The 23,645-nt window shown below is 39.8% G+C and overlaps 1 protein-coding gene across 47 annotated transcripts in view; it reads left to right on the top strand.

Annotated features, from left to right (window-relative positions):
* MACF1 (microtubule actin crosslinking factor 1) overlaps positions 1-23,645 on the top strand; it is a 323,887-nt gene that overhangs the window by 158,521 nt on the left and 141,721 nt on the right. For all 47 annotated transcript variants that reach the window (XR_011436445.1, XR_011436446.1, XR_011436443.1 and 44 more), the window contains 20 exons: positions 3,091-3,257; positions 4,071-4,183; positions 4,289-4,395; positions 4,795-4,914; positions 5,067-5,162; positions 5,803-5,930; positions 6,019-6,112; positions 6,311-6,465; positions 7,163-7,439; positions 8,389-8,517; positions 9,238-9,315; positions 9,943-10,104; positions 11,521-11,625; positions 12,234-12,329; positions 13,941-14,066; positions 16,569-16,721; positions 18,302-18,456; positions 21,280-21,406; positions 22,215-22,398; positions 22,838-23,007. Coding sequence is in view for 43 of the 47 variants with exons in the window: in XM_070260384.1 (XP_070116485.1) it covers positions 3,091-3,257; positions 4,071-4,183; positions 4,289-4,395; positions 4,795-4,914; positions 5,067-5,162; positions 5,803-5,930; positions 6,019-6,112; positions 6,311-6,465; positions 7,163-7,439; positions 8,389-8,517; positions 9,238-9,315; positions 9,943-10,104; positions 11,521-11,625; positions 12,234-12,329; positions 13,941-14,066; positions 16,569-16,721; positions 18,302-18,456; positions 21,280-21,406; positions 22,215-22,398; positions 22,838-23,007 (2,742 nt within the window). In the remaining 4 variants the exon portion in view is untranslated. The remainder of the gene's footprint in view (positions 1-3,090; positions 3,258-4,070; positions 4,184-4,288; positions 4,396-4,794; positions 4,915-5,066; positions 5,163-5,802; positions 5,931-6,018; positions 6,113-6,310; positions 6,466-7,162; positions 7,440-8,388; positions 8,518-9,237; positions 9,316-9,942; positions 10,105-11,520; positions 11,626-12,233; positions 12,330-13,940; positions 14,067-16,568; positions 16,722-18,301; positions 18,457-21,279; positions 21,407-22,214; positions 22,399-22,837; positions 23,008-23,645) is intronic.

Genomic DNA, 23,645 nt, shown 5'->3' with positions numbered 1-23,645 from the left:
TTTCCTTTCCTCCATTTTTCTCTTCCATTCACCTGTTGTCATTTGGGAAAATTTGGGACTGCCTTTATTTGGGGTAGCCTTATTTTAGCCAGGTATGGCATGTCTCCACTAAGTTGTTTCATGGCAAGCATGTCTCCTTTTCTGTGTCCTCTTTTTCACCTGGCTAACTTCTACTTATATTTTGAAACTTAGCCTAGATGCTGTCATCTCGAAGTCTCTTGGCATTGTCAATTTGGGTTACTTGCTGATCTCTGTCACAGCGTGGATCTCTCTGTATAGTATATTTGTCTCCCCCACTAAACTGCTTGAGCTTGGCACCCCGAGGTTCTGCTTTTGTGTTGAGATAACAGGAACTTAAGCACAGCTCCTAGAACAAAGTGGCTGCTCAATAAATAACAACAGAACAAGTAAATGGTGTTTGACTTTTTTTGTTCTTTCTCCATAGTGCCTTGCAGTGTTAAGCACAGATGAGATGTTGTTCAGTGAATACTTAGTGAATTATTAGGAACACATTAAGTTTCTAGATATGCTTCAGAGGAGGAATTAATCAAGCCTTGGGAAGTGTGGGTTGAAAGAGAATTCAACTAGATGTGCATAGCCTCTGGGATGGTATTGAGGCTGTCCTCCCTCTCCAAATGGCTTTCTTTTAAAAATCCAGAGGAGGGAGAAAGCTCCCTGACACTGAAGCTGGGTTTCTGCATTTGGGAGATTAAGGTAAAAGCTTCTGCTTAGCCCAAAGCCAGCACCGTGCACATCACATGTGAGCATTTCATGGAGAGATGGACAAAAGCCAAATTTAATTACTGAGATGGCTGTGACGATAATCCCATTTTTCTCATCCAGTTCACAGTCTAGGAAGGGCCCTCATCCAAACATGGTATTTTTGCTTTCCCTGAGGGAGCCAAACATTTCTCTGTCTCATTATAACCTTGTGGAAAATCTGAAATAAAGCTGTTCATTGAACTATTTTCAGTGCAATTTACAAAGATATTGTGATTGGCAGATAGGAGATGCCGTTAGAGAGATTGACTGTGGTTGTACTAGACATACAATATCAATAATTAACTGGAATTTCTTTTTTGGGTAAAGAGCCCAGATACTCAGATTTCATTTTGCTTATTCAAATTCTATCCTTTTTCCCTTGAACAAATCTGTTTCCTGTTCTCAATGTTTTGCCTTAATGTGCATGTGAAGCTCTACAATGAAAGAACTGGGATATGTCAGTGCAGGTGGCATTTAGCCATGGAAATAAGCAGTTAGAAATGTTGTTAAGGAGAAGTGGGATAGAATTGGTACTTGGGAGGGGCTGTTTACACTGGAGTCAGGTCTGACTCAAAGGCTTTTGATTTTTATTATTGGTAAAGAGTATTTTATAGCTTTCATTAGAAAAGTAAAGTGTGCTCATTATCTAAAGTCTGAAAAAAAGAAAATTCAAGGGAAAATAAAACTATCCATAGTCCCACTCCAGGGGAGACAACCATTGTTAATATTAGCCCAGGCTTGTTTGATTATTCACATTGCTTTGAAATTGCTAAGTAAATTTGCTGTCAAAAAAGTAACATGTCTCAGGATTCTAGGTGGGCCTTACCACAAAATATATTTATTTTTTATTTTCATTGCGTTGTTTGTAAACCAAGGGATTATTAATGAAAACATGTTAAGTGTTCTCCATATGACCAGCACAATGCTAGGTGCAATGGGCCACAATCACTGATTCTCAGAATTGCAGGTTATTTCTTCCAAAGCATCTCAACTTCTGCTTGAATGTGTCTAGTGGCAAGGAGCTCTCCCTCATAGTGGCTGCTGATATTCAATTTTAGATAGTTCTGATTGTTCCAGCTTCTCAGGAAACCTATAGTCTTGGGGAGATAAGATCAAATGTATGAAATAATAGCCAATAATGCACAGTAACGTTTAATTAAACAGTGATACCTGCTGTCAGTGCTTGGGAGTTAGATGAGAAAGAATTGAAGGCAGACCATCATCCATACAAGGAAGAACAACGGGACCTCTCTTTGTTTTACACAGCCCTGTGTCTGGGCTAGGTGCTTTCCTGTAGAGTTGATTATCACAGCAATCCTGGAAAGGTAGTAGGTATTATTTCCACTTTACAGATGTTACAGCTGAGGTGCAACTTGCAGTTGGTAAAGTTGAGATTCAAATCCAGGTCTGTGTGGAATCAAAGGCATGCACTTTCTGCTCTCCCACACTGCCATCTCTCTAAAGTAGATCTTGTGCTAGGTTTGGGGGATTTCTTAAAGTAACTTTTTTTCTTATTATAAAAATGCGCATAGAAATAGAAGATTTGGAAAATATAAATATCACCTATAATGCTTCATTTAGAAATAACTAATATAGACTGGTAATAACTGATTACCAGTTTGATACATTTCTCTTCTGTATTTACACTCACATACATATATGCAGCTATCACATAGATTATGCACTTATGTATATATATGTGTATATATCTATATATATTATATTGTTTGTATTCTTTTTCTTTTTGTAAAATATGGTTATTTTCCTATGTCATTAAAATTTTCTAAAACATACCTTGTTAAGTGCCTCAAAGAATTCTACCATGTGTATATACTATAATTTGTAACCAATCAATGCCTTATTAGAGTTTAAGTTCTATAACTTTTTGCTATCATATTTATCATGTTTTGATAGTATTTTGTTTTGATAAACATTATTGTATAAAATTTTTTGTGCTTGTCTCTGGTTTCCTATCAAGTTTATAAATATTTTAAGACTTTTGATTCAAAACTGCCATCCAGAGAACTTATATCATTTATACTCTCACCAGTGGCAGTGTATGAGAATATCCAATGTTAGATATTCTCTCCAATACTGAATAGTATCATTAAAAAATTTTCCTAATTTGGTAGGTGAAAAGTGATGTCTCATGGTTTTAATTTGCATTTCTTTGGCTGCTAAAGAGAGTGAGTATATATTGGGGTCATCTGAAGTGCTGCTAGCCTTGCCTCTCCCTCTTTTTCTAAGAGACATAATGTATGAAGAAGAGAAAGTTAAAAGGCTTCATCTTATTTATCCTAAATTACTCCATGTGCTGTCTTTTGGCAGATCTCTGACATCTACATTAGTGGAGAATCAGGGGACATGTCAGCCAAGGAGAAGCTGCTCCTGTGGACCCAGAAGGTGACAGCTGGTTACACAGGAATCAAATGCACCAACTTTTCCTCCTGCTGGAGTGATGGGAAGATGTTCAATGCACTTATTCACCGATACAGGTAAATATGGTGGAATTTCATTGTGCCTGGAGGGGCTTCTTCTCATCTCTTGCTTGTAATTAGTTATAATACCACTTTTCCCCTCAACTAAGAATCAAGGCTCTGATTCATTTTATTCATTTAAAAAAGGAATATGTATTGAACTCCTACTATTCAAGGCACTGGGCACATATAGCAGTGAAGAAAATAGCAAAAGTTCTTGCTCTCATGGAGCTTACCTTCCAGTGGGGAAAATAGGCAATAAACAGATAAATGTATGCTGTCGTACAGTGCTAAGAGAGTGACAAGGGGTTGTGGTACTTTTGACAGGGTGGTCAGAGATGGCTTCTCTGATGAGGATGTTGGAACAGAGCCATGAGGGTGTGGGTCATGAAGGCCTCTAGGGACAGAGTGTGTCACTTAGAGGAAGTAGCAAGTGCAAAGGGCCTGAAGTAGGGGCTTGTTTGGAGTGGTTGAGGAACAGCAGGTGGCTGGGGTGAGATGAGTAAGGAAGATAGGAATGTTGAACCACAAAAGGCAAAATTATTGCACTCTTAGTGGTCATAAATACTCCTCAATTTTCACTCTGTATTAGTTTATGATACCTTTCCCATGAAATCCAACAAACCTACTGTTGTGTAAGTTTAGAATTAGGGAGCTCTGGGCTCCTGGCGTGTAATTAAAAATGGGCTTAGTACCCCTCTAGACCTCCTGCTTTCTTTCTAACTCATTCAGTGTTTCTCAGCTTGAAGTACATTTAAGAGGGTTCTTTGTGTAAACTCATGTATGATGTGTAGATGATGGCCTTTCATGTGCTTTGGTGGATTTTTACAGACCTGATCTGGTAGATATGGAGAGAGTACAAATCCAAAGTAACCGAGAGAATCTGGAACAGGCTTTCGAAGTGGCAGAAAGACTGGGGGTCACCCGGTTACTGGATGCAGAAGGTGAGAGTTCACCAAAGTTGAATAAGTTTAGCATATACTCGCTATTCCTTCTCCTGGCAGGTTCCTTTGTTTTCACTAAGAAATTTCTTACACTTTCTTTCCCAGATGTGGATGTGCCATCTCCAGATGAAAAGTCTGTAATCACTTATGTGTCTTCGATTTATGATGCCTTCCCTAAAGTCCCTGAGGGTGGAGAAGGGATCAGTGCTACGGTAAAAGAACACTTTCCTAAAATACCTTCTGACTTTGATTTGTTTGGGTGGAATGTATTAATTAGACCATGTTTCTTAAATACTTGTTATATACAGAGCAAACTGAATCCACATCCTCTTTATACATGGTCATTGTCCTTGATCCCTGGGAAGCAGTCTAGATAGCGCTAATTTTGTAGCATCCAGCATAGACTATCCTAGATGTCAGGAAATTGAATCCCCTCTTGAGAGCCCTTGAGGAGCTTTGAAACTGGGACTTTGAGCGTTATACCGAGCAGCTGGGTAGGCAATTAGAGGAAAGGATTTCCTGTGGTTTGGGATGGCGTGAGCTACTTTCTCCTGTGCTTGTTTTGCATACTGCTAATCAGAAGGTGTGTGACATCTACCTTTTGGCAATAGGAAGTAGACTCCAGGTGGCAAGAATACCAAAGCCGAGTGGACTCCCTCATTCCCTGGATCAAACAGCATATAATACTGATGTCAGATAAATCTTTCCCCCAGAACCCTGTTGAACTAAAGGTAAAGTCATGGATTTAAATAGTTTTTTGTAAATTCATTCTAGAGAGTGAGTCTCAGAGCTTGTTGCTGCTGGCTTCTGGGTGAGGTGATTTGAGAAACTGGGCCAGGTTACTTGCATCCATTCATTCATTCACCAAATATTAATTTTGTAGGCACTTTATAACCAATATATACACTTCAAAGAAACAGAAATTCTGGCCAAGGAAAGAGAAAAAGGAAGAATTGAGGAATTATATAAATTGTTAGAGGTAAGGAAACTTATCTTTTGCTGAGACTTGAGTTTGGTGGTGGCCCTGTTGTTGCTTAGTCAGATTCCTGGCGTCCTCCTCCCAGCCTGCATTAACAGCGATATTCTCAGGGTGACCAATCTAGCAGCGCACTCAGGCTGCTCTTGAAATTTATGGTAAAGGGAAAGTATCAACTATCTGTATTTTCTAAAGGGCCTGTTGAAAAATGGCATACATTTATTCAGAAGTCTTGAGTTTTGTGGATGTTTTCCTTTTTCTCAGAGGGAAGCTAATTCTTTCCCTATGATGGAAAGAAAAGAGACTTCCATTCGCATTTTGATTCCTAGAGAATTTCAAGCTGTTGAGATGGGCATTTAACCTTTCTGGAATGGGGATTATTGAGAGGACAGGAGGATTTGTGGAAAATGTAGAAGGAATGGAAGGATTTAAAGCACATAGTCCCTGTATTTTAGAGGTGACTTTTTTACTCTTACCTCAAGGTGAGGTACTGCTAAATATTCAGTTGTTTACTCTTATTAGACAATGAGAAAAACTACTGAATGGCTGGGTAAAGAAGCAAGAAGTGATGTACAAAGAATAAATAACAACTGAGGGTATGGCTGTGGTTTTGGACTAAAAGAGTATCTCTGGGTTTTTTAAGGTGTGGATTGAATTTGGCCGAATTAAACTGCCTCAAGGTTATCACCCTAATGATGTGGAAGAAGAGTGGGGAAAGCTCATCATTGAGATGCTGGAGCGAGAGAAATCGCTTCGGCCTGCTGTGGAGAGGTGGGTGCAGAGCCTGAAGGTGATCTGACATTACTTACTGGGGCCACTTTGACCCCCACGCTTGACAATGGTTTTTATCTTATTTTAGGCTGGAATTGCTGCTACAGATTGCAAACAAAATCCAGAATGGTGCTTTGAACTGTGAAGAAAAATTGACACTAGCTAAGAATACACTGCAGGCCGTAAGTCTGTGACTGTTTTGTCTCACCTCTTATGTCACATGTTTTCCACTTCTCAGCCTGTGCTCTAATGGTTGAAGTTAACAGTTGAGGAGTCCAGCTGTGTTACTTCCTTACTCTCGGAATTGCAGTGCTCCCCTTGGCTCCCTCGGCCCTAGTGGGTGTGCGTTCTCGAACTCTTATTCTTCCTTTCTCTCTCAGGATGCTGCTCATCTGGAATCAGGACAACCAGTCCAGTGTGAGTCAGATGTCATCATGTACATTCAGGAATGTGAAGGTCTTATCAGGCAGCTGCAGGTGGATCTCCAGATCCTACGGGATGAAAATTATTACCAGCTGGAAGAGCTAGCTTTTAGGTGAGAAAAACGGGACTCAAATGGAGGGCTTGCACACTGTTGAGGATCATGGATCAAGAGTCAGGCACTGAATCTTGTAACTTGAATCTTGAGGTCAGTGTCTCAAGAGGGGATACTACAGGTATTTTGGGCAGGAAAGTTCTCATGGTGGAGGACAGTTCTCTGTTGTTGCAGGCCCCTGCCCTCTAAGTACCTGTAGGATTCCCTAATCATTGTAGCATCTTATAACAGCCCCACATGTTTCAGAGTGACTTGCAGGGGTGTGATACCACATCTTGTTTAGAACTGCAGGTGATCCAATGCATCATTTTATAGAGGAGGAAACCAAGACCCACAGAGGGGATGAGGATCATCTGAGTCACATGGTTTGTATAGAGCCAAAACTAGAACCCACATCTTTTGGCTCTAATCCCTTGTTTGTTCTGTTTTACCATGAAGGAGTTATATAAATGGGTATTGGTTTGCCTACCTCCAATTAACACTGTAATTTGGCATTTGCCTCAAAGACAACTCTAAACGATGAAGATGTTAATAAAACCACCTTACGTTCATACAACACTTTTTCTTTCTCAAAACACTTCCTGATATGATCTCACTTTTATTTTTACCTCATCCTTGTCAAATGGATAGGGAAGGTTTTTGTCTTAAAAAATGTGTTACAGATTTAAATCTCTTCCTTCTATCTCTTCCATTTCAGGGTTATGCGTCTACAGGATGAGCTGGTCACCTTGCGTCTAGAGTGCACAAACTTGTATCGGAAGGGCCATTTCACTTCACTTGAACTGGTTCCACCCTCTACTTTGACCACTACTCATCTGAAGGCAGAACCCCTGACCAAGGGAAGCCATTCTTCTTCTGCCTCCTGGTTCCGGAAGCCCATGACTCGGGCTGAACTTGTGTCTATCTCCTCCTCTGAAGATGAAGGCAATCTCCGATTTGTGTATGAACTACTCTCTTGGGTAGAAGAAATGCAGGTGAGTGTATGTTCCAAATGCTTATGCAGTGCACTGAGGTTTACTGGATCCAGCAGCTTTTCTAAGAGGACTAGGGTTCTCTATGTCCCTTGTATAGATTACCTTAATTGTTGATGCTGCCTAGGACCCACACCCTATTCTCCTTAAATTTTAAATGATTGGGATCAAAGCATCATAATCCCACACTGAATAGCGTAGCCTATTCTAATTTGAAGCCATTTGGATATCTCTTCTGTTCAGCTAACTGTGCCCTAAGTGGAGCCTATAGGAGAAACTCCAAAGTCTATAAATCTCGGTTATCTTTTCTAAAATTTCCTCATTGGCAGAGGAGCTTATTCTTCACATTTGTTGTTCGTCTTAGTTCTTAAGTTGAAGCAAGGCTGCAGTGTTTCACAATTCTAAGGGGCGCTATTTATATGTGTTCTAGGATGATGGTTCAAGTTCCATATTGTCCTTCTTGTCCTTCTAACCCTTTTGTATTAAATTCTTCCGATCTCCTAATGATGGATTCCCCATGGACCAATAAATGAAAATATCCAAAGACAAACTAACTCTTATAAAATTATCTTCCATTGGCCAGGGTTGATGCCATGATAGTTCTTTCTTATATCCGCTCTATTTGTGAAATGAAGAGACTCCATAAAGGCAAATGCCTAAACTATATAGTTAGGCCTCTTCAGCCTGTGGAAACACCTTTCTAGGCGATAAATTCAGGAATGCATTCCTACAATGCAGCATAAATGCTACCTCTGCTGCTGTGGTTGGTGGGGTTTAGTCTCCAGCTCCTTGGGGGTGATGATGGCATGTTTTCCTGTAATAGGATATGGTTTAAGTATCTTTTTGCCCAATCCTTCACCTCCAGCCCCCTTGTCCAGATATCAATTCTAACAATTTTCTTTCTCTGCCAACCCAGCAGTAAATTATTATATAAGTATTTTTTCTTTTTTAGATGAAACTGGAGCGAGCAGAGTGGGGCAATGACCTGCCTAGTGTGGAATTGCAGCTGGAAACGCAGCAGCATATCCACACCAGTGTGGAAGAACTGGGCTCAAGTGTCAAAGAGGCCAGGTTGTACGAGGTGCGTGGCATTCAGAATCCATTGTGGGAGGTTGGGGCAGGGCGGGTAATGGGGCAGCATGCACAGTGCTGCTCTCACTGAGGAGGAGGGGGCTCTGGAAAAGAATGACAACCATGAGCAGCCCTTTACAACAAATTCGCTTTTCACATGAAGTGTCTCTTTTGCTCTTTGAGAATACCTTGTGAGAAAGGTATTTTTATTAGCCTGTTTTTTTACTAAAAAGTCATATTGAAAGCTAAGGTAAAAATTAGTAAGTAGTGGATGCAGTATCCAAACTCAGGCCCTCTGCTCCAGAAGTTTATGCTCTTTGCACTTCACTGTCTGCCTGTAATAGAGAGCTGGTATAGAGAAACTCTTCACTCAGTCTGTCCTCTCCCTCACTCACATAGTCTCCCCATTTTTTATTTCACCTCTCCCCTTTAAAAAAGCAATTGAGTAGTTTGGAAATCATCAGGCATAGGTTTTGCTTGGAAACCTCCCAGAATTAAGGGAAGCACAAGACGGTGAGGTCTGTCAGTTGCAGTCACCCTGCTGAACTGTTCCTCATTTAGTGCTGCTCCTAGCTATGAAATCTGACCCAGAGATTTGTTGTGTATTTTCTTGGAGTAACCAATCTCTATCTCTGTGCAGACGTAATATTTACATAGTTGAAACCATACCATAGATATAGTTTATTTACTCTTTCTCTAACGTATTTTTGTTTCATTCCTTTCTTATCAGGGAAAAATGTCCCAAAATTTCCATACCAGTTATGTTGAAACTCTTGGAAAGCTGGAGACACAGTATTGTAAATTGAAGGTGGGTTTTGACTAACTCTCTTGGGTTCTGTTCATGGAGATTCTGGCTCCCTACAAAGAATTCTTTTCCCTGATTTAGAAAGCTCATGGTTTGGCCCTGTTTTGGTTTTTCTGTTTATTAGGTTATATCATTTACTGTGCAGTTGTTCATATGTATTATAACATTTTCTCAATTTTCTTAATGGATCAGAAACCACTGCCCCAGAAAGTTTTAAGTAAGTAGAACCTATCCTAGTTATCATGCTTCACCGAAGCAATGGCTGGCTATGTGTGCTTTGAGACACCAAAACTAAAAGTTTGATGTTGGCGGGAAAGGGACTCCTCTTCTCTCTGTTGTTCTTCATTCCTGTCTTTCAAGATTGTCCAGAGTAGGACAGGCCCAGGATCATTCTTTATCCAGGGAGCCCCACAAAGGCCAGGTGAGTTCTAACTTGTAGGTAGGATTGACAGTGGTTCTGGGAGTCCTGTACCAAACTTGTGCTAAATCTGCGTCTGCTGAGAGGCACCCAGAGATGAAAAAGCAAGGCTAAATTGATTTCCTGGGTTCTTCTTTGCTGTGATTTCAAATGTGCTATCTTCTACAGGTGAAAGCCTGGCAATCTAACATTGTCATCTCTGCTTTGTCTAGGAAACTTCTAGCTTCCGGATGAGGCACCTTCAGAGCCTGCATAAATTCGTCTCCAGAGCTACAGCTGAGCTGATCTGGTTGAATGAGAAGGAGGAGGAAGAACTAGCATATGATTGGAGTGACAACAATCCCAATATCTCAGCCAAGAGAAATTACTTCTCTGTGAGTCTAGCACAACAGGCCTGCCATATTTATAACAGCAACAGAAGGAGCCAGTGGGGCTAGTCTGCTGAGAGCTTACATTTCTGGATTTGCATTCTGCTAGGTAGAAGTAGGTCTCCTGCCTAATGCATCTGTACATGTGAGAAGTGTCTATGGAGAGAGGGGAATGTGAGCCCTAGAATGAATTTATTTAGAATGCATTTAGAAAGGCAGTGTCTTGGGTGAAGAGAGCAGCAGTCTGCAAGTTGAGTCATTTCAGAAGCAGTATAGCTTTGTGATTAAGATTATAGGCTTTGGCCTGAGATAGAGCTAAATTCAAATTCATATTCCTCCACTTACTAGCTTTGTGACCTTGGGCAAGTCATTTAATCTCTTTGGACATCTGTAAAATGGATAATAGTACCACTTCAAAGGATGGTGTAAAAGATTGAGTAAGATTTAATGAGCTAATATGGACAAAGCATTTAGTATAGGGCTTAGTATTGTTTAACTGAGGTATACTCTTGACTTCTCACAAATTCTGAATTTTCTTTAATTCATTTAATAATTTTTTGGTCAGAAGTCTTTATTTGTAAAATGAGAAGGAAAATTCAGCATTGGACAATGATACAATAATTTTTATTCTTTTCAATGAATACAAATGGGGTGGAGTTTTTTTGCTACATTTAGTATTTCCACATCTCAAAGGATTTTTAAGGATTTTGTAAACGCAATGCAAATAGGAAGCTTTTTTACTGACATTTGCTTTAGGTACTTTAATTCTATTAGTTTAGAGTTGTTAAAAAAAATATGTAAGCTTCTCCTGTTTAAAGAATGGTATGTGATTCTTCTGAAGTAAATAAGAAAGAATAGGTGCTGTGATACAATAAACAGTTTGTATGAGAACAGAAATTAGGCTATGATAGAGGTATGACGAAGGTGCTTGGAGGACATCAAGGAGAAGGGATCAAATCTGATAGCAAGGATCAGTACTCAGCTTCCCAGAGGAGCTGGAATCTAAATTGGGTCCTGTAGTGTTAATAGATTTTAGAGCCGGAGGAGGGCACTGCAGCCTGAGGGAATACTCTGAGCAAAGCCTGCCAGTCAGTGATACAGATCTGCTAGTGTGTCAGGTGCTGTTAGGTGGCTGCCACTTCAGCCCAGTTGTCTCCTTTCTCTGCCTCCAGTGCTTATCCTGTGTTCCCCCACTTACTCAGGTCTGGTTCAGGTCCCATATCCTTTGTGAATCATTCTCCAGTAATTCCGGCATTTTTGATCTTCTCTGAAATCCTCTGGCATGTACTGTTTATTCGTCTCATTTTGGCACTAATCCTGTGTTGTAGGCTCCTTTAAAGCAGGGCAGAGAACATAGCTTTCTCTTCATTGTTACTCATCTCTTAATGGCACTTATTGCATAAAATTGAATTCATTTTTCAGGAGTTGACAATGGAGCTGGAGGAGAAACAGGATGTGTTTCGGTCTCTTCAAGATACAGCAGAGCTGTTGTCACTGGAAAACCACCCAGCCAAGCAGACTGTGGAGGTATGTGACTTGAGAATGTCTGAGGGTCCAGTGCTCAGAGGTTGTTACAAAAATATTCAAATCAGAGGCTTTGTTCTAAAAGACCTGGAGGAAGTATCAGGGATCATTTGTCTTGGATCTTCTCCCTTTTCATCCCAGCCTCCAAAAGACTGGAAACATTTTGATAATCTAAGGAAAATACTATGAGAATCAGTAAATGAGATATTGACTTCTAACTTCATGGGGAAAGTTGCTTGAATCACATTTTTTCAACTAACTATCCAGACAGGCCCTGCCTCTTGTTGGTGTGTTGCCTTTGCTCAGAGGAGAAAGACAGTGGAGAAATCCTGAAGGGATTTATTTATGCCTGGGTTTTGCTGACAAGATCATTTAGTTGCGACTGAATGTGGAAGAGGCCTTTTCTATGTAACCCCTTCTAACAAAGCCATGTTGGGTGAAAGACAAGCCCTTTTCTCATGGGAAGCATTGGGCAGATGCCATTCACGTATCTCCATGTATCTTCTGTTGGCCTCTGTCATTAGCAGAGTTGTACTTCTAAGAGAGCATTGTACATATATATTGGGTCTGTTAAACTCATGCCCTTCTGTCTGTGTGCTTGGTTATTGCAGGCTTACAATGCTGCTGTCCAGTCCCAGTTGCAGTGGATGAAGCAGCTGTGCTTGTGTGTTGAGCAGCACGTGAAAGAGAATACTGCATATTTTCAGGTATGTGGGCTTTGTGTTTGTGCCTGTGTGTGTATTTATATGTGTGAGTACGTGTGCATCAGAGAGGATGAGGAGAATACCCTTTTTCATTCAGGCAAGTCACTCTGTGCGTGTGTGTGCACGTGCGCGCACACATGCACGTGCAAGTATGCACATGGAAAAGGTGAAGTTAAAAACACATCTGTATCAGTTAACCTTTTTTTTTTTTTTTTTTGACGAAGATTAGCCTGGAGCTAACTGCTGCCAATCCTCCTCTTTTTGCTGAAGAAGACTGGCCCTGAGCTAACATCCATGCCCATCTTCCTCTACTTTATATGTGGGACGCCTACCACAGCATGGCGTGCCCAGCGGTGCCATGTCCTCACCCGAGATCCAAACCAGCAAACCCCGGGCCACTGAAGCAGAATGTGCAAACTTAACCACTGTGCCACCGGGCCACCCCAATATCAGTTAACCTTTAGTATATAAACCACCACCCTGAAAGTTAGTTGCTTAATAGAACAATCATTTAGTTAGCTCGTTATTCCATGGATTGACACTTTGGGCTAGGCTCAACTGAGTGGCTTTTCTCTTCTTATCTGGCTTACACATGGCTGCAGACACTTGGCAGGCAGTCTGGGGACTGGTTGGTTCTAAATGGCATCACTCACAGTCTGACGGTTGGGGTAGTGGGGTAAAAGTCCATATTGTAAGTCTCTAGCATCCAATACGTTATCCTGAGCTTCTTCACAAAGTAGCTGTCTTCTACAAGCAGCGAGAGAGAGCAAGCCCCAGTGCACGAGCACTTTTTTCTGCTGTCACTTTTATTAATGTGCCATTGGCCTAAGCAAGTCATGTGCCCATGCCCAGCTTCAAGGGGAGGAGAAATAGACTCTACCTCTTGATAGGAGAAGCTATAAAGTATCAGGACCATTTTTTTTTCCAATCTATCCCAACATCAAGAATATACTGCTTGTTTTTAGGTGAGGGTGGGAGGAGGAAATAAGCTATCATCTGTTTGGTTTTACCCTAAACTAAATAATCTCCCTGATTTTTTTTGTAATTATATCAATGAAGTGAAACATTTGATCCCTCAGCCTCTAGGCTTTTCATGAAATATACTTCACAGCCCAGTGCTGTCACTAGCCAGAAGTCAAGAGGAACGAGCAGTGATTTCTTTCTTTTTTTTGCTGAGGAAGGTTCACCCTGAGCTAACATCTGTGGCTAATCTCTCTCCATTTTGTGTGTGAGCTACCATCACAGCATGGCCACTGATTGATGAGTGGTAAAGGTCTGCACCTGGGAACCAAACCTGGGTGGCTGAAGTGGAACATGCCAAACTTAACCACTAGGCCACCAGGCTGGCCTGAGCAGTGATTTCTGAGGGGGTGAAGCAAACTAACCTTTACATAGGGTTCAACAGCCTTTGTGGTAGTCATCACTAATATTTCCCTGACGTGGCATTTTGAGCCCTCCAGTTTATAATTCTGGCCCTTGTAATGAACTGTCGCTAATCCAGGAGTGTGTAATCAGCTTCACTCAGCTCTGCACACTAAGATTGTTCTTTCTCAGTTAGTGTCTGGGTGTTGTGATGTATTGCACACAAGGCACCCCTCACTTCTATCTCCACAGTTCTTCAGTGATGCACGAGACCTGGAGTCATTCTTGAGGAACCTCCAAGACTCCATCAAACGCAAATATTCCTGTGACCATAACACCAGCTTATCCCGCCTTGAGGACCTGCTCCAGGACTCCATGGTGGGTGTTGCATCAGTGGGATGATTACTTCTGAGAAACAGTAAACCATGTCAGCTGCTGCTGTTTATATCCTTGAAAGCTCCAGAGCAATGGGTCATTGTTAGAAAGTTTGGCTCACATTCAAGTAGTTTAATCAGTTTTCTTCTTTTTCCTTTTTTTCTTTTCTTTCCTTAAAAAAGTTGCTGATAAGATTCCTTTGGGTATGCTATTGGAGTAAGGCCTAGTCTTCTCCCCCTGAGCCACTTAGTGCTCATCATACTTTCTTTGTGTTGTTCTTACTTTAATTCAGTGGTTGGGGCCAAAGATGAGGGATAGAGCATGAAAATAGCATTGAAGGGGATTAGCTGACATCGAATTCTTTTTCATGCAAAGAGAATTAAACCAAACCAAAACAAAAAGAACAATGAACTAGACCGGAGCCAAATTTTTCCACCTTGGTAATTTTCTTTTGGTAATGATAAGGTATTAGAAAATTGATTTTAATTAAGGGCAATATTAAAATCTTATTTAGATATAATGCAATGTTGGTCCAGTTTATTTATGTAGCAGTACTTTTAAAAAATAGTTTTGCACCCAGTATTTAATCCAAATCAATTTTATATTCATTTTCTCCAATGAATTATTCCTTCAGGAGTGCTGGTAATAAAATCAGCAGCAGGACTTCTTACATTTATTGAATGTATATTACACGGAGTTAGCAAGACAGGGCTTAAGCTACATCTCAAATTAAGATAGAAATATGTATATTATAGGGAAATTACTTTCCTGTGTAAGAAACCAGGAGATTCTCACATTTCAATAGAAAATTATAGGTAAGAGAACCAGAATAACTCAAAAGAGTATCATTTTTTTGTGGGTGAGACTTGGGCATTTGTGAACATTAGTTGGGTGGTTTTTTTTGGTTTTTGGTTTTTGGTTTTTTTACACTTTCAGATATTGTAAGCCTACGAATGAGTTTACATTTAGTGTTTCACCTGGGCAAATAATCTGTTAATTAATTTGGAATGAAGGATAAAAACCTGACTTTTCAGATGTTGTCTCTAGAATGTCTCTCTTGGAGGTACTTCAGATATGAAGGAGGAATATAATAATCCTTGGCTATTATCTCCTCCCTCCCACAGAGTACCTTCCTGTCATAGGGTAACTCCTCTGCAATTGTTGTCATATCTTCTCTTCTCGAGCGTCGCTGCTCTGTTCCCTCCTCTCCAGGTCAGGGGCATCGGGTTGGCGGCGTCATCGGGGCATGGAGTCACCTGGGTCTGCTCCTCAACTTGTCCGTCAGGTTCGGGAGCATCTGTCATGGCTTCTGGTTCTTTTCAGAACTTTTACCACGCTGAGCACATGGTCTCTGGCGCTTGAGATGTTTGGCTGTGGGTTAGACAGAAATTGACATCTTTATTGCAAGGAAACTGAAATGGGTAGACCAGCTCTCAAGTATGAACAGTATGGCTGTCTCCCTGATATATTCCATTCCTCTTTCTTAACTAATAAGTTAAAGTTGTATTTCTTCCAATCATGCTCCCGGGGACAGGCACAGGTAGTTTATTTAAGCATTTCTTTTTCTTTACTTGCATATTCTTAATTCTTTAATGGCATTTCTTAACATTATTAACTCTTTACTTCCATCACATCTACTTCCATCCTAAGAAAGCCCTCTTCTGGGGGCTTTTTATATATCAAAATGGGCTTGAAACATCCTGGTTAATAGATAATGGTTATCTTTTACCCTCTAATGGAATTGGTAGTAGATTGCTACCAATTTTGTTGACAAGAAGGTCATTAGTATTTGTGATAATTGGGTTTGCAGAGACTTGAGAGTTTCGATTTTGCATGATACTTCTTTCAAACCAATCAAATTTATATGAATATGGTACAGCAAGACACTAAAAGGTAAACCCTGAATCATTTGTCATGATGCCTTCACCAACAGCATTGGTTTACAGATTGTTGGTTGAAGAGCTAAGATCTTTCTCTACAAAGTCTGACTGAATTTAAGAAAGTAAACTATTTCTAGTAGAGCTTGGGAGATATAATTATTTTTTAAAAATTTTAAAAGAGCATATCTTGCTTCTCCTAAGAAGGCAAGAACTGGCTTCCACCAGTGAGAAAGTGAATAATAATAATAATGACAATATTGTTATTATTATTGTCTTTAACTTCCATGTTTTCTGAACTTTATTTGGGAAAATTCTTTGTTGGCAGTATTTGGCAGCTAGAAGTTCTTTTTTGTTTTATTTTATTTTTGCATGTGGCTTTATGGTTCATTGAAAAAGGGCACAGAGAGAAAGCTGCAAAATTTGAGTACAAAAGCACTTCATAGAAGACAGAAACATCGTCTCCTTTTTTCTTTATCCTTGTGTTTCTAAGATGGCTCCACCAAGGATCCCTACTTAACTGAGAAATGACATTCTCTGAGGGAGTGGAGCACTCAGTTTTCTTTGTTCACTGAGTCACCCTGAGTAGCAACATTAATGTCTTTTTCATTTTCTTCTCATTTTGTAGGATGAAAAGGAGCAGCTTATACAGTCCAAGAGTTCTGTTGCCAGTCTTGTCGGGAGATCAAAATCCATTGTTCAGCTAAAGCCACGCAGTCCCGACCATGTGCTAAAGAGCACCATTTCTGTGAAGGCCATCTGTGACTATCGGCAGATCGAGGTGAGGAGGTGGAAGGGATACCTCTGGCTCCAGAGGGAAGCAAGGGAGAAGGGAAGCCTTCAGTTAGGGTTATGATAATAAGGGAAGATCAAATGATAGAGTTGTTCACTAGAACTTAAGCATGCTCAGATCTCTCCTATCGCTTAAAAAAGAAGCCTCCATTCTACAGTCTTGACCTGCTCCCTGCCTCAGTGATTGCCATCATCATCCACCCAGCTGTGTAAGTTTTGACAGAAGGGTACTTTATAACACCTGGGAGATACCGTTGACTCCTCCCTTTATCCCCCACAGCTAATAGGACTATCAAGTCAATACTAACTTGTAAATAAATATCCCTTAAGTATATTTCTTTCTGACCCTGCTGCTAACACCCTAAGTTAGACCATAAATTTCTTTCACTGGGATCATTGCATCAGCTTCCCCATTCAATGCATTCTTTATCCTACCACCAGCGTGAACTTTTAAAAGAAAAGTCCCTCCCCTGCCTAAGTCCTACAAAAACTCCCCATTTCCATTTAGAAAGTCTAGATTCCTTAATGTGACTTCAAGGTCCTGAATAATCTTTCTTCACCTCTCTGGGCAAGACTAGGCCATGTCCCCTCTATGCATTCCCTGATAAATTGCATTTGTCACACAGTATTGTAGCTATATACCCCACCAGAATATGTGGAATATAGACCGTGTTTGTTGGCTTACCATTTTACCATTTTCCTCTCTAGTGGTCTAGCACACTTCCAGGCACGCAGCAGGCTCAATAAATATTTGTTATACAAAAAAGAATGAATGAACTTTTTCTGCACTTTTCTGTGTCTTAGTATTTCTAGCTATAAAATAGGGATAATAATGTTGGTTAGGGTCTGGCCCGGTGGCGCAGCAGTTAAGATTGCACATTCCGCTTCGGCAGCCTGGGGTTCACTGGTTCAGATCCCGGGTGCAGACATGGCACCACTCAGCAAAGCCATGCTGTGTCAGGCGTCCCACACATATGAAAAAAAGTAGAGGAAGATGGGCACTGATGTTAGCTCAGGGCCAGTCTTCCTTAGCAAAAAGAGGAGGATTGGCAGCAGTTAGCTCAGGGCTAATCTTCCTCAAAATAATAATAATAATAATAATAATGTTGGTTACTTGCCTCCCAAGGGAAAGAATCAATGATTCCAAAATGCTTAAACATTTTCATGAATTTGGGATGGGGTGATGGGAAGGGAGGAGGAGGAAGTATCACAAAAGCAAAGTTTTGAGTATTTATGTTCCTTTGATTTTTGCCCTAATGGTTGTAGGTGTAGAGAGATTGCTCTTCGAGGTCTTAGAATTTCCCTATAACTTTCATATACTGACTTACTTGGCATGTAATAGGCATTTAATAAACACTTGCTTCCTTGATTTATTTGATGTGGCAGCTTTTCCTGTGTTGTGTATTTGTATGTGTTATCTTTCTGTCAAAATCAGGAACTCTCATTAAGTGATGGCAGATCTCCAAAATGACTTTTTCTTAAGGATTTCATAACCTTGGGATCAGGCACCAGGTAATTACAGGGTTTTGGTTTATCCATTAGCAGTAACTTGTAAATTTGTCTCTTCAGATCACTATTTGCAAGAATGATGAGTGTGTGTTGGAAGATAATTCTCAGCGGACCAAGTGGAAAGTGATCAGCCCCACAGGGAATGAAGCAATGGTGCCATCGGTCTGCTTCCTCATCCCCCCACCCAACAAGGATGCCATTGAGATGGCCAGCAGGTAACTTCACTCAGCTGTCACTCTGTTTGGCCTGGTGAACTGAAGGAGGGATAATCTACATTTGTGATCTTGAACAGAATGACCAAGTTGTAAAATTTCTTTTGAGAAAGACCTCCTATTCAGATATCAAGTCTCGCACTGCCAGCCATATGGTAGATTTTCAGTAAATGCTTATGTTCAATTGATATATATTCAGTGATATTTCTTTTTAAAGAATTCTTGATTATAAACAGTTTACTCTCAGGAGATTGATTTTTATAGTGACAGCTAATTTTCTTCTTTAATTTCTATTTTACTAAAGGAATATGTGAACATATTTTTAAAAGTTAAATTATACCACAAAGCTTGTAATTAAAACTAGCACTTACCTCCCCCATCCCAGAGTTCTACTTTCCAGGGTCAGCTATTTTCAATTCTTTGAGCAGATTTTTCTGCTTTTTAACTCCAAATTTCTAAATAATGTGATTTTTTTCCTATTTCCTGATTTTTTTCAACTTTAGAAATAATCTGTTGACTTCCTACTCTAGGAAATTAACCTTTAGCTTTCTACATGCACATCTGCATATACTTCCACTTTCCCCATCTTCCAAATGTAACGTCAGATTTTTGTTTAAATTGATGTATTTTGTGTTATTATTACATTAAATTGTTTACAGCTGAACCAAGTAGTACTTTAGGGGATTGTTGTGTGGCTTATCCCGTCATGCCTTACATATCTGCACTCATCCTCTGCCACTCTCCTTGCTTGTGCTCAGCTCCACTCTGATGTTTTTCCTGTTTCTCAAACAGCTGGCATATTCTTGCTTCAGGGCCTTCACACTTCCTCTGCTTACTTCAGTTGTTTATGTGATTGATTCCCTCACTTCATTAAAGTTCATCCATCACCCTCATGCACCACTACCCCTACGTGATTCATTCCTTCACTTCATTAAGTTCATTTTATCACCTTCATGCACCACCACCCCCACTCACTGCCTATTACTCTCTATCTCCTTTAATCATCTTTATTTTTCTTTAGAACACTTAATACTGCCTAACAGATTATATATTTGTTTGTTGCCTCTCTCCTCCCATTAGAAATTCCAAAGAATAGAAATTTTTGTCTGTTTTGTTTACCCTCTGTATCCTCAGCACCTAGAACCATTCCTGGCACGTAGTAGGTGCTTCATAAATTGTTGAAGGAAAGAATGAATGAGTGGATGATTGAAAAAATATATATATATGAATGAATTATTTCATTTATTTTCTTGTATAATTTTTTGTTTCCTTGGAGTTGATGATTGTTTTGGTTTTAAGTTTGCTTTTATAACTGGAAGTTTATATCTTTTGACTCTCTTCACCCATTTCTCTCACCTTCCCACCCCCCAAGTCTTATTTATTGGTTTATTCCCTGGTTTGGGAGAGTACACTCTCCAGTAGCTTGCTTGAAAAAAGAGTGCATGAGAAGTAAATTTTTAAACATCTCTTATATTTGAAAATGTTTTTTTTTCCTTTCATAATTAATTGGTCAGTTACAGAATTTTTTTGGACATTATTTTCACTCTGAACCTTGAAGGCACTGTTCCATTGTTTTCTAGCTTCCAGAAAACAATTATTGTTTTCTTATTGTTGAGAAGTACAATATCGTTTTCATTCTTTATCTATTTTTTAAGTTTATGTAACTGTAAAAGTCCCCCTTTGCAGTGAGCAGTACTGTGGTTTGGCAAATGCATAGAATTGTGCATCTTCCACTACTGTCATGATACAGAACAGTTTGGTGCTTTAACCTTTTGAATGAAATCTGTTTCTCTCCAGAGCTTTTTAACTCTTGTCTTTACCTTTAATCTTTGAAGGGGATGCTGTGTTTCTGAGTGAATCTTTTTGCATTTGTTGTGCTAAGGGAACAAAAACTGGAAACTCATAGTTTATGGATCTGGGGAAATTTTTCTTGGATCATTTCTTTAATTGTTTCATTCTGTTACATTTTTTCTGTTCTTGCTTTCAAGAACTCCCATTTGTCAGATGTTGGACTTCCTGAACTGATTCTCTAATTTTCTATTTTTTATTTCTTTGTATTTTTATTCTTCTTTGAGATTTTCTGAACCTTTATTTTAACTTTAATGAAATTTTAGTGGGATTTTTTTGGAGAAGGGAAAGATAAACTAATGGGTTGAATGTCTCTTATTTAACGGACATCCTGGCTTCTGGTTTCCCATCCTATTCTTTATATCTCACATATCTCAACTTGAAGAGATTCAAGGTAATCTAGTGTGTGTGCCAAGTGTCTGTGTATCTGTGAGTTTGTAAGTCTTCTTGAAATTGAGATTTAATTAGCCATGGGATGCGTAAGGAAAAAAATCGTCAAGCCCTCATACGGTAGTTTCCTTTTATATGCCAGATAAACTTCTTGAGTTGCTATTAACTTTTAAACATTTTAACAGGTTTGTAAATATATAGAACACAGCAAATAACTTTGTAAGCATTGATGTCATTTTTCAACAATTCCAAATGGGATTATTTTATCTCTACTTTTCTCTCTTATTATTCTCCATGAGTATTTCCTCTCTTTCTAACTTCTTGTAATCATATTACATTCAGGTAACATTTATGAAATTACTAAATATGTGCTGACATAGTATATGTAATATTGTAGCAAATCCAAATTGTTTGAGGATCTCAATTAGTTCTAAAGATTCCTGTGTTGTTATTATTTGACTTGTTCCCTTTTTCTGCTCAGCATATAAAGTCAATTCTACTAAAGCAATCACATTTTTTTCTTAGAAGGTGTCCAATGTGGAGCTCAAGTCTTACAAAAGCTATAGCCACATTCTGTTTTGTTCCTAGGGTGGAGCAGTCTTACCAGAAAGTGATGGCCCTTTGGCATCAGCTACATGTTAACACCAAAAGCCTTATCTCCTGGAACTATCTGAGGAAGGACCTTGACCTTGTAAAGACCTGGAACCTGGAAAAGGTAATTGTGAAAACTTTACCCCAGGCTCACATCCTACTGGCAAGCCTTTTTCAGAAGGAACTTTTTTATTTTTCTCTCTCTCTTTTTTTTTTTTTTTTGAGGAAGATTACCCTGAGCTAATATCTGCTGCCAATCCTTCTCTTTTTTGCTGAGGAAGACTGGCCCTGAGCTAACATCCATACCCATCTTCCTCTACTTTATATGTGGGATGCCTATCACAACATGGCTTGCCAAGCGGTGCCCTGTCTGCACCCGGGATCCAAACTGGTCAACCCCGGACCACCAAAGCAAAACATGAGCACTTAACTGCTGTGCCGCCAGGCTGGCCCCAGGAACTTTTTTCATTATTCTGAGACTCTTACGACCCAATCAGAGTAAAATCGAGTCAGAGTTAGGGGCCTGAGTATCTTAGGGACCAGAAACAGCACCCTGAATGGTTAAGGATATTCCTGATGAAAATAAATCACATATTTGGTCTTCTTGGCAGAGAGAGAAGGTTGTAAGCCTCTTCTCACTCTGCAGGACGAGCATCTCTTTGGCATGAGTGTGTGTAGTAAGGGAATACTGGTGAAATAAACAGTATTAAGGGTTATGTCCAGGAGGGCACAAAAGGTGCTTCTGGGTGCTAGTAGTGTTCTGTTTTTTGATCTAAATGTTGATTACATGGAAAAGTTCAATTTGTGAAAAATCAACATGTTTACAATTATGGTTTGTGCACTTTTTAGTATATACGTTAAATGTCTATAAAAAAGAGAAAGTACTATGTTCCCATTCTTTTGAAATTCCTTCTGGCTTTTTTTCTCTCTAGCTTCGATCCTCAGCACCAGGGGAGTGCCACCAGGTTATGAAGAACCTCCAGGCCCACTATGAAGATTTTCTACAGGATAGTCGTGACTCTGTTCTCTTCTCAGTGGCTGATCGTTTGCGCTTGGAAGAGGAGGTGGAAGCTTGTAAAACCCACTTCCAGCACCTGATGAAGTCCATGGAGAATGGTATATACCTTGGGAAGAGGGAGAGAAATGGTGGAACGAACCCTGAAGGATGCTGCTAGATCCTTCGTATAAACTAGAAAGTACCACGACCACCTTTTTACCACTTGAGTTGCTAAAAACTTGAGATAGAGAAAAACTTACAGAGATGAATTCTCAAAATTAGATCGTGGAAGAAGAGGCCATATTTCAGTCCTTATTGCTAATCAACCTATCTCATTTTATTGTAGAAATAACATGTTTGAATCCTTAAAGATGGGTATATAATGCAGGGAATTTAGGATCAGGCAGAAGGTTTCCCATATAAGGCCTTCCTTTCATTCGTGGAATATCGGGCCTGCTGGAACCAGTGGTGCCCTCTGTCTGAAGGTGAATCTGTTGTTCTCAGGTTTGCTGATCTCTGTTGTGGTGCTTAATGTCTTCTGTGCTTATGCATTCACAGAGGACAAAGAGGAAACTGTGGCCAAGATGTACATTTCAGAGCTGAAGAATATCCGGTTGTACCTGGAGGAGTGTGAACAGAGGCTAGTCAAACGAATTCAGTCCCCAGCCAGCTCTAGGACTGACAAAGATGCCCGGCAGGACAATGCATTAAGGATTGCAGAGCAAGAGGTAAGCCCTAAGAGCAAGGTGGGTGCTGCTTGCAGAGTAAATGCTTTCAGAATGAATTGGATGGCAAGAGAGTATGTATCCTAAGAAATAAGGCAATAGACTCATGGCATTCCTACTCCAGAATTCTCCCCTGCAGCCTGTAAATATCTTTTACCTGTAGCGAAGCATGATTTCAGCTCCCAGTGTGTTGCTGAATGTTGATTGGTTTCCTATACAGTTGGGAAGGCAAACACTGGTAAATTGTTCTAAGCACTGCCTTTGGGCTACGTATTTTAAGATTGCTTAGTAGAGGTGCTACTCTCTGCTCTAACCCTTGCATGCATGTACTTTCTATGACATGGTTACCATCAGTCACATGACTCAAAAAATAGTAAGGAAAGACTCAGATTCTACTGTGGGCTTTGATATACACTCTCTCTGTGACTTTGAGCAAGTTAACTCTCATCCTTAATTTCTTTTCTTATAAAAAGGAGAAAATAATATGTGAGTCACAGAAATTATTTTGAAAATTAAGTGATAGAGTACATATCTTCCTGGAAAAGCAAAATGCTATAAAAATGTAGGGTAGTATTCTTGAAGTAAAAGCAGTGAATGTTAATTGCTTAATTAAGTACTCATGGGCATGCAAAGAAAGTAAG

The sequence above is a fragment of the Equus caballus genome, chromosome 2 (genome assembly GCF_041296265.1).
Source record: "Equus caballus isolate H_3958 breed thoroughbred chromosome 2, TB-T2T, whole genome shotgun sequence".
Classification (NCBI taxonomy): Eukaryota; Metazoa; Chordata; class Mammalia; order Perissodactyla; family Equidae; genus Equus; species Equus caballus.
This window is presented reverse-complemented; position numbering and strand designations above follow the sequence as displayed.